The sequence below is a fragment of the Lactuca saligna genome, chromosome 5 (assembly GCF_052625555.1).
Source record: "Lactuca saligna cultivar CGN05327 chromosome 5, ASM5262555v1, whole genome shotgun sequence".
NCBI classification, from domain to species: domain Eukaryota; kingdom Viridiplantae; phylum Streptophyta; class Magnoliopsida; order Asterales; family Asteraceae; genus Lactuca; species Lactuca saligna.
In genome coordinates, this window is record NC_136421.1 from 234665575 (window position 1) to 234676718 (window position 11144).

The following is an 11144-nucleotide window of genomic DNA, read 5'->3' on the forward strand; positions in this document are numbered from 1 at the left end:
AACCCTAATTCTCGGGGTTGAGCCTTATATAAAGATCATTATGTTTCCCTCCCAGCCTCTTTATCACCCCTTGAGCCCCAGAAACCCCCTAAATCACGAAGAAGCACCATTGTTGGATGGAGTGGAGCTTGGAGAATGTATTTGTGAAGGAATTTTGGGAGATTGAAGGCTTGGAGCAAGGGGCTTTGTTTGAATTCGATTCTCATTTCAATTAGGGCATTCCTTTGAGGTAATATCTCGTTTTTTTGAGCTGCTATTTCTTAGATGCATCATTTTGGGGATGTTGGAGATCATATCTTTGGATGTATTGGAGTTTAGAGGTTAGATCTGAGGTTGCTACCTCAGATTTGGAAGGGAGAAGGTCTAGAGTGCATGAAAGTCCCTGTTTGTGAGTGGTTGATGGAGTCATCTTGTCCCAAATCCTAGCCCAATGTGCAAACGGCTTAGATCTCTTTGGATTCACGTAAAGTTTGCCACTTTACGTGATGGATGGGTTGTAGGAGGCTAGATCTATGTTTTGGATCAATTGCATGGCCTGGAGTGCTTCTGAATGGATTCAGAACGGTGGTACTCGGCGAGTTACATGGGTAGACTCGACGAGTTGCTTGTAGATGGCTTGGAACTCGACGAGTTGGAAGAACAACTCGGCGAGTAGGTTGAAGATAGCCTTGGACTCGGCGAGTCTTGTCGAAGAGTCCCAAATATTCTCTGGTAGAGTCGAGAATCGGTGAGTTGAGGGATGACTCGGTGAGTCGAGTGCGAGTGGACTCAGAGTTGTTGGACTCGGCGAGTCTTGGGGTGACTCGGCGAGTTAGGTCGCAGATTGAATGAAGTTCTGATTATGGGAACTCGACGAGTCACAGAGTTGACTCGACGAGTAGGGTCAGTCAGGGGTTGACTTAGACTGAGGACTTTGATTTCGACCAAGGGTTGGTCGTTGACTTTTAGGGTTTGGTCAGCGATGTGGCCTTTGGGCCAAGAGAGAGGTAAACTAGTCTTTTACCCATGAGAGGGTGTTATGAGAGGATTTATTCTAGTCTCGAGAGTTATATTCATGAGAATATTTGCTTTACGTGTTAGGCGGTGGCGAGTTTGAGATTCCAGTGTGGGGATATCTGCTTTCTGCTTGCCAAGTGAGTCTTCCCACTATACTTTACCTTGAGTAGGTAACCAGAGTTATGTGTTCAGAGTATTTGTATGCTATATGTACGTGATGTGTTGTACTGCATTATTTCTATGTGATTTATGCTGTGCATGTTTATAGAGTTGGAACCGGAAGGTTCCCAGAGTTAGAGCCTGAGGGTTCACAGAGTTTGGGTGCACGGACCCATAGAGTTATAGCCTCGAGTGGCTAATATGTGTTATGTGTGGTATTTTGGGGAACTCACTAAGCTTCGTGCTTACAGTGTTTTGTGTGATGTTTTTTTCAGGTTTCTTTCAGTATCACGGGACGGCACCGACTTGATTGTACACACCAGAGAAAGAGTCATATTTTGGAGGATCCTGGTTTTCTATGCAAGTGAAAATGGAGTCATGTTTTGTAAATCGACTATGAATGAGATTTTAAACAAGTGTTTCTAAGAATAAAATGATTATTTTAAATGAAAAATTTGTCTTGAAATTTACGGTGTTACAAGTTGGTATCAGAGCCTTGGTTTGAGGGATTCGGATGCGCCTTCGGGTAAATCTGGACTCAAACTGAGGAAGTAAGAAAAGTTTTAAGGAAATAATTTTCTAAAAATGAATAAGGGTTCAAAGAGGAAGCAAGAAAGAGCAGTGTGTACAATCAGCCTGAGCCCGAACGGTGATTTCCCAAAATACCCTTATTTTTTTTGTGTTATGAGATATTTATGATGCACCTTATGAGATAATATTGCATGCTAGAGACAGTCTAGGTATTTCATATGTTAGGACTAGAGTGGCCTGATTTGTGATGCCTAAGTCTAGGACTCGTTGTTATATGTGTTATGCTTTTGAGTATGTGATGAGTGAGAGTATCCAGTTAGAACCCATGAGGGGTAGAGTTACAGAGTTTGAATTGGGCTAAACTATATATACTATTGAAAAAAAATTGGGCCCCTTCAAACTGTGGATCCTATTCCTGTGCCCACCTTGAACATGCTCTAAACCGGGCTTGAAAAAAGTTGTTCATGAGGTGACAACACCCAACAAATTCAAACTTATGACCCTTTGTTTCATTTACTTGATAAAAGAACAAAACGTTTATCCACGCCATTAATTAAAAATCAAAGTCTTAAAGCTTATTAGGAAAGGTCGCAAGTGACTTTAGAATTGCAATAGTTGATTAAATGTAATTAGACAAACTAGTTGATCATTGTTTAAGGACGAATTATTGTCTCGAAAAAAAATACCAATGATAAAATATGGGGTTTAGGGAATCTCCAAGCATGTTCAACATTTTAACAAAATATTGCATATTCTAGACTTAAAAATAAAAGTCATTGCATAAATTAGCTTGTCTTTTTAATATTTTAACAAAATGTGTAATAAATAATATTGTATTTTTATACTTACAAATTTTATTCCTTAAGATTGATATTTTAAAAATCGGTTTTCTATCAACGAATTCAATTGACATACAACCAAAAAGACAACAACTGGTATTTATGATATTGATATGCTGCATTTCTATGTTTTATAAAGTCTGCTTGATGTATTATTGTTTACGTGTAGCAACTAGCCACATTCTCAATATAATATACATAACTTATTAAAAAACATTTTTCATCAGATCAAACTTTGTTTTAACTCATCGATAACTTCTATTTTTCTCCCTAGGTATCTATGTTTTGCTAAGATCAAATAAAATCACTTAGAAACATGCCACAAAAGAGCATAACCAACATAAATCATCCATCTCAAAGTAAATGTATTGTTTAGGCAAATAATTTTTAAAATTTATGTCATATTTGAAAGCTTACAGTTATTTTCACCAAACATTTTCACACGGATTAAAGTTATGGCTTCATCTTTCGTATAGTTTACCGAACATACTCTAATTAAAACTGATGGGGTTGCATAAAGAAAACGATAATTAAGCTCGTTTAAGTTGGTTGTCTTACAACTGATAAAATATTTCAAAATAATTTTATGTAGGATATCAAATAGCTAGTATCATATCCAAAAATTTAACAGTTCAAATTTGGTATCTAAAACCCAAATATAAATTGTGACATGAACCTCGTCAAACGTTTGAATTATTCGTCATATGACAATTCTTTAGTTGGCCCCACAAACAAACCTATAAATACACGTGCTTTCAACCTTCAGCCATACACCCGGGCGTCAAAATCCGATGGCGGCTAACTACAATTCCTCCCTTACTCTGATCGCCATCTTCTCTCTCTTCCTCGCCACCACCGCCGCCGGCCGTTTTATAACAACCACTTCACCTTCAATATCCGACGGCGTTAACAATGATGACCGGAGCATACTCCGCCTTAACCCTCTCTTCACATCGTCACCGGAAGAGTGTGAACAGACGTACGGGTTCATGCCCTGCACCACCACCGCTGCCGGAAACCTCTTCCTCATTGTCGTCTATGGTTACCTCATGTTCCTCGCCGCCACTTATCTCTCCGCCGGCAGTGAGCTGTTGTTGGCAATTCTAGGACCAGGTCTGGTCGGCGGCCTCTGCCTTCCTGCTCTTGGTGCACTTCCCGATGCTATGCTTATTCTTGGTAAAAATTATACCTCCATTTACTTTTATTCATATTTAGACTATAAATTTTTTCACACAAACTTATTTAAATTATTTTCTATTAACTCGTTATCATATTTGATTTGCATGAACAATTTTTAAAAAGAAAATGTCCACACGTGTCAGCCAGATATACACACAGAAAACAACTCTTTCTTGACACTTTTACACATTTATATGGTTATTTCTCATCTCATGACCTCAAAAAACATTAAAATTTTGACATATACGCAATCATACCTCGGCTATGTTTGGTGCTACCTATTCTTAGCTTATAATCTACTTTATCAATAATCATGTTTATCAGAAAATTAGTTTATTAGCTACCTTGGACATTTGATGCTCTTACTAGATATTACTATTAAGATATCTCTTACACATCCTATAAACATTTTTATTAAAAATCAACCTAGAATAAATTATTTATAATTTTAGTTTATTAGCTACCTAGGACATTTGATCATGGATGTTGCTATGAAGACATTTCTTACACATCCTATCAACATTTTTATTAAAAATCAACCTATAATAAATTATTTATAATTTACTTTTTCGAAAAACAATGCAAATTCAACCAATAAAACAACCTTAGCCAACCCAAGGCCAAAAATATAATATGTATAAAAATTGGCTATGACCAAATAAAATTTTTGAATCTAAAATGTATAAAATAAAACCATAAGGACTGTATCTAACCATAAAAATAGGTGGGCTACAATCTAACTGATCATCTATTTTTTTATCAAACATTATTAATTAATAAGTTAGTTTATCAAGTATGCACACCAAACGGAACCTGGTAACCAGTTTTTGTAGGTCAATATTGGCTGAGATGAAAAATAATAATATTAATAATAGCTTTGATGAAAAAAGAAATATCTAAACTGTTTCGGTAAAAGAATGATTTTTTTGTGTAATTTGGCAGCTTTCAGTTTAGTATAATTTTACATTGAATTGTAAAATGAAGTGACTGATAAAAATAAAACGTTTGTTAAACAAATGTGCTATGTTTTTTTAAAAGCAAACCGATCTACTCCTAAGTTAACACATATGTCTCCAACGACTTAAATCAATAATCTCTCGATTGAGAGAACCACTCATACTCCTACGCCAAATTCCCTTTTTTGGTAAATAAATGTGCTATGTGGATTGATAAATTGATGCAAGTATCTTACATTTTTTGTCACAGTACGTATGTTGACTATCAGGAATTTATTTTATAAAATTGAAAAAGGAAGTTACTCATAGACTACATGTATATACCAACATATTATTTTATATATACCAATAAAATGATGAAAGTGTGTCGCATTTGTTGCAGTATCTGGACTCTCAGGGAGCACAGAAACTGCTCAAGACCAAGTATCGGTTGGAATGGGGTTGTTGGCTGGTTCCACAGTGATGCTTCTTACAAGCATATGGGGAACATGTATCGTTGTTGGCAAGTGTGATCTACAAAACTCGGTAGCTCAAGATAACAAAGACACCAAAGGGTTCAACTTAATAGGTTTTTTTTTCTCACCCCATTTTTATATAAAAGCGAACAATTTTTTTAATTATAGTTGACATGTTTTTATATATGTTTTTGTTTGTAATGTGGTATAGGCTCCGGTGTGAGTACTGATATTTGGACTAGCTATTCTGCGATGATAATGGCTGTATCTGTGCTTCCATTTATAGTCGTTCAATTCCCCCAAATTCTACATTCCACTTCAGGAAGACACACTGCGGTGTTAGTAGCCCTCGTTCTTTCCGTTTCTCTTCTCATTGCATATTGTCTTTATCAGGTAAGAGTAATAACACTCAAAGCCCAAAGTTATAGGCCCAATAACCATAATGAAAGCTATCAAGTAGCCAACAATTTGAGACTCATGTGGGATTCGTTATTATTACATGTCAGGTTTACCAACCAACATTGCAAAAGAGACACCTTGATTTCGCAAAGCATAAGCACGTACGATCTAGGATTCTCAAGTACTTGAAGAAACGGGCACTTGGAAGACTTGTAGATAGCCATGGTGAACCTAATAGAGAAGTTCTAATAAGGTTAGTTTTTTTATTAATTTTTGGTTTTCACACATTTGTTACACAAGACTGGAAACCTTATATAGGCTATTTTTTAATACAAGGACAAGGAGGGTATTTGTGTTTTTTATCTGTCCCATCTTTATGCATGGGATATAATAATACAATTTTGGTCCTATTGGCATCAGTTTTAGTTGAATCTATTATGTTATGTTATGTCATATATAACGACTTTTATTGACCTTTGTACCGGTTTCAACAGGTTGTTTAATTCGATTGATGCTAATCAAGATGGAAGCCTTTCGATTCCAGAACTAAGGGCTTTAATAGTAGGAATGCAATTATACGAGATAAATTTAAACGAAGATGATGCAGTGGCTAAAGTTATGAAAGATTTTGATACGTCTGAAAATAACGAAGTTGACTTCGATGAATTTATTGAAGGGATTGGAAGATGGCTTGAGGAGGCCAAGGGTTTCAAAAGGACTACTTCTGATGTTGGACCCGATTCATTGAAGTATGTTCATGACTATTATGAGGAGACAAAGAAAGAGCACGACCTTTTGGGAGATCAAACTCATGAAGAAGATGAAGAAGAAGAAGACGGGGTGGATGACCCTCGCCGGACCACCATTAAGGCAGTGTTACTCTTGTTATTGGGCACCGTGATCGCGGCGGCATTTGCTGATCCGCTAGTGGACGCGGTCGGTAATTTTTCGGCTGCAACAAGTATTCCTTCTTTCTTTATTTCGTTCATTGTGTTGCCATTTGCTACGAATTCTAGTGAGGCAGTGTCGGCTATCATCTTTGCTACACGCAAGAAACAAAGATCTGCATCTTTGACTTTTTCCGAGGTTTGTTCTGCTTTTCTTGTTATAAATCACTTCGTTAAAAAAAAATTATATTTTTTCTTCGTTGAAATCGGTAAGGGTCCCGCTCTAAAGTCCAATCTACACCAAACAAAGTACATTTTCTAGTCATGTCATATAAAATCTAAACCATGGATCTACATGAGTTATGAAAAAGCTAATCTTATGTTGATGGTTTGTTTCTGTGAAACAGTTATATGGAGCAGTAACAATGAACAATGTACTTTGCTTATCGGTGTTCTTAGCACTTGTATATGTCCGAGGATTGACATGGGATTTCTCATCAGAAGTTTTAGTGATTCTAATTGTTTGCATTGTTATGGGCGTTTTTGGAAGTTGTCGAACCACATTCCCACTATGGACATCATTCTTGGCTTTCTTGCTCTACCCATTCTCCCTCATCCTAGTATACGTTCTTGACTATGGTTATGGTTGGTCATAAACACCTTTCTCATGTTATTCTAGTTCAAAATAAATGTAACATGAAAAGTTCACCATTTCAATGAAAATATATCAAAGTAAGTTGTTTTTTTTTTTTTTTTGTTTGGTATGGTGGGACATTTTTGTTTGTTGATTCTTTTCTAAAATTGTATGATCACACTTAAATGCCAGTTTCACATTAATGCTAATTTAGGACAAAAAGTTGGGCCAATTTTGGTTGTACAACAAATCAATTTGTAAGATATCCTGCTGTCATCATACAATAACACCTCTGTTTTTTCTTGTTGTTGGTGGGTCAATAGTTTCATCATCAATCTATTATCACTATGGGAAGATAAGATCTCAGTATCCACATATGTAAAAACAAGAATGAACCCACATGCATAAGTTTGTTAGCATCAGGACCTCAGTTCGATTTTGATCATAAACTATGTACAAAATGTTTCTTTTATTTTTTTTTACTATCAACTCTTGTATATTTGAACAAAATAAATATGAATGAACAGTAAAAAATAAACGTTATATTCAAGCAAAAATCTTTAACAATATTCATTAAGAGCAAAAAAAATTAGCATCTAAATACATATATGGTTTTTTTTTGACTTGATGATTAAATCATTCTGTCTGATTAAGTAAAAAAACAGCCATTAACACATCAGAAAGGAGGTTTAATTGTGATTTTATTTCTCTTTTCAAGGTCTTGACAACATAAATAAAGACATTTATAGCTTCAAATTTAGATCAACAGTTTCACCTGCCTCCCCGTTGCTGTTTCCTGGCTGACCGATTGATGTTTTTGCAGCTGGAAAGAAAGTAAGAAAAGGTTGCGGGTTTGACCCGGTTCTTCCAGGCAAATGGGTCGGATCTTTTGAGTGACCCTAAAGAAAGAAGGAAAAAGAAACAAAAGATGAAATTTGGGAAATAAATATTAAGAGTTGTTGGAAAAAAAAAAAAGAATCTTACTTTATGAGTTTCGAATTGAGGCTGTTCTCCTATACAAGATGCTTGAGGAGGGGCTAACTTGAGAAAATCTCTGGTCAAAGTCAAACCTTGGTGTTCATCGATGAATTTCTTTGTTATTGTATCGGATATGAGACCTGAGCTTGAAGGATTTTCTCTGAAATGGAGTCCCAAATAAAAACCCATTAAAACAAAAAAAAAAACAATATTATAAAGCTTCTAATTTGTGATGAAATTTAGGATTTTGTTCACCTGAAAACTGGATGTGCAGGTTCCATGGTGATAGTGCCTCCATTGCTACAAGAAGCTGATTCATCTGATCTTGAAATGGGAGACACAAAAGCCGAAGGAAATTTGCAATGAAAAGATGGAATTGGCACGTTTTCCAATGAAAACGGGTATGGCCTTTTCATGCCAACCATCTGTCATAAAAACCATGAAGAAATAAATATTTCTCCATTAATTCTTATACAATGATCAACAAATCTATAACATCACATATCTTGAAAAAAGGTGATGAAAAAAGTGTAAAAAAAGCAACATCACCTTGTCTTCCTCTGGCCACAATGGATGGTAGTTGTTGTTGCCATTATTATAGCTTTGGTTTGAAGGGGGCTCCATCTGAAAATTTAATACAGATGATGATGACGATGATGAAGTTCCTGTTGAAACATTCACCTGCAAAAGTTTAAAATTTGACTAATCAACAACTTTTATATAAAATACAATCTAAGAAGTAAGAACATGGACAGATAGATAATAAAGAGGAGAGAGAGAGATTTCAGATTCACCATTGATGAAGAACAAGGTTGTTGAAAGTGTGATGATTTTTGAAGCATTAGATTAGGAGGAGGTGGCCAAATGAGAGGGTTGGATTCGTAAGGCAAACCACCAAGATTTGCTGGAAAGGCTGCAGTGTATCTAGGGTGGTCCATACCATGATTTTGATTTTGATTTTGATTTTGTTTCTCCGCTTCGAAATTGTAATCACCATCACTCCATAATCTACACCAATTACTACTGCTGCCACCACTGATCGTGTTTGTAGGTTTGGAAAAGGAGGAGGCGGAGATGGTGTTTATGCCATCGGTTTTGGAAATCAAAGGGTGGTGATTAGGTGGCAATGGTGGGGGAAGTGGGATCGAAGATGAAGAAATTGGTGGCGGCCGGAAATTGGGAACTTTTTGGATGGTGGCCAAATTGGAACAAGAATTGCTCGGAGAAATGATTGAATTTGGGGTTAAAACGACGTCTTTCTTCTGTTGTTCCTCCGATATAATCTTCTCAAGTTGAGCCACACCCATTCCTCTCTGTGGCACTTTCTTATGTTTCAACTTCTTGGAAGATCTATGACTACTACCACCACCACCACCGCCACCTCCACCTCCACCGCCGCCGCTACTGCTGTTACTACACCTAGAAGTATGTTCGTCTTGAGCCATCGATCACTGCCATCTAAATCACATTGAATTCTTTTGAAGGGGAACTCAGAATAGGTAATTCACGTATATAAGGAAAAACTCAAGATTCACCAGAAAGGATTAATCTAAAAGATCAAACCCTATTAAAGTTTCAACAAATTGAAAACGAAACCGAAATGTGCATCTAATTCTATAGATCACACAAGATCTCCATTACTTATATATGGAAAACGAACAATTAAAAGCAGATTATATGAATTTATTCATTTTCACAATTATATCAGACTGTAAATGCAGAGAGAGAAAGAGAGGAAGTAAATTGAGTATCCGAAAGGTGTGAGATAGAGATCAAAATCACTGAGAAAAAAAGGAAGCCATTGATATTAGGTTAATTTTGATGCTATTTCAAAATTTAATAGCTCGAATATAATTTGCAAAATCTAAACTAACTATTTGAACGCAATTACTTTCTCAATTCGCAATCTAATTTATCGCCCAAATCCTCGCTCCACTCCAGTTTTAATTGCTAGACCAACTCTTCCATTTCTCGCTCACTAAGATCTACACTCTCTCTCACACTCCGCCATGAATTTCGTATTGTTCTTTTTAGCTCCCAAAAACCCTAAAAATGTTTTTGGGCACTAATCGATTGCCCTCTGTTTTCGTTCACATTTTGATTCTGATTATATAGAGGCAAAAGGTGACAAGTTTCATATTCACACTTAAAAAAATATGTGCGTAACTTTCATGACATGTATTGGTATTGTTTAATAAAATCTCAAACGGATAAAGTAATAAATTAAAAACTAATTTATAGAAATGGTCATGTATTCTGGTCATAATTTCAGGTTTAACTTTTAAAAAGTTAATATATTATATTTTTATGGTTTTCAAATCTTTCAATTTTGATTTCTAGTTCATATAAAATGAATTCTTTTCTTGTTTATATTTTGTTTTTTTTTTTTTTTTTTTTTTATATATATTCGTTTATAGCTTAATCTAATAAATGAATAATTTTTTCTATATCTCATACTCTTACTTAATTTGGCAAATGTTATTTTATAGTTATTTTTAATTAATTTTTTTCCACATTTATTTTATTAGTTTTTTTATTTTATTAAAATCTACATAATATTTTAATTTAATAATTACAATAATATAGTAATAAATAGATATCAATATTATTAATAAACTTACCTTTTAATCTCAAAATTTTCAAATTAAAACTTATTAGTTTATTTTGTTTATTTATTTAAATTATTTGTTTAAATTTAAAAGATAAAAACATTTAAATTATAATGATTCATTATATTTTGTAATTTCTTATAAATTCAAAGTTTTCAAATACTTTAACATTTGTATTTAACCTTTTTTTTTAAATAATCCATGTGATACATGTCTCACAACTAGTTTTTGAATAAATTCAAAAATAAAAAATAACATATCTCATCATTTCCCATAACCTCTCATCTTCCTCATTCCCGCTCCCATTTCATTTTTGACATCTCAAAATCGCCTTAATTTGCATCTCTCATTCATCATCGTCGTGTTACCAACCATCATCTCCTAAACTTATTTGAGAAGTAGTTGTCGAACACATGGAAAACAAAATACAACACACACACACACATGGTGATAGGGGAGTTACAATCTCATGCAAGCACATTCATGTTTAAACATTAAGAAACATTCATGAACCCCCAGTAT

At 34.9% G+C, this 11144-nt stretch overlaps 2 protein-coding genes across 2 annotated transcripts; one reads left to right on the plus strand and one right to left on the minus strand.

The window, feature by feature from the left end:
- Positions 1–3310: 3310 nt before the first annotated feature.
- On the plus strand, positions 3311–7137 carry LOC145046402 (sodium/calcium exchanger NCL-like). Its single transcript, XM_078994691.1, has 6 exons — positions 3311–3701; positions 5043–5228; positions 5327–5508; positions 5622–5767; positions 6009–6600; positions 6809–7137. Exons 1-6 carry the CDS (start codon positions 3317–3319, stop codon positions 7055–7057), a joined length of 1740 nt encoding a protein of 579 aa, XP_078850817.1. The 5' UTR covers positions 3311–3316; the 3' UTR covers positions 7058–7137.
- Positions 7138–7718: 581 nt separating this feature from the next.
- On the minus strand, positions 7719–10123 carry LOC145046403 (verprolin). The gene is made up of 5 exons (XM_078994693.1): positions 8808–10123; positions 8563–8694; positions 8269–8438; positions 8020–8173; positions 7719–7934 (listed from the first exon to the last, which is right to left on the minus strand). Exons 1-5 carry the CDS (start codon positions 9456–9458, stop codon positions 7779–7781), a joined length of 1263 nt encoding a protein of 420 aa, XP_078850819.1. The 5' UTR covers positions 9459–10123; the 3' UTR covers positions 7719–7778.
- Positions 10124–11144: the final 1021 nt, after the last annotated feature.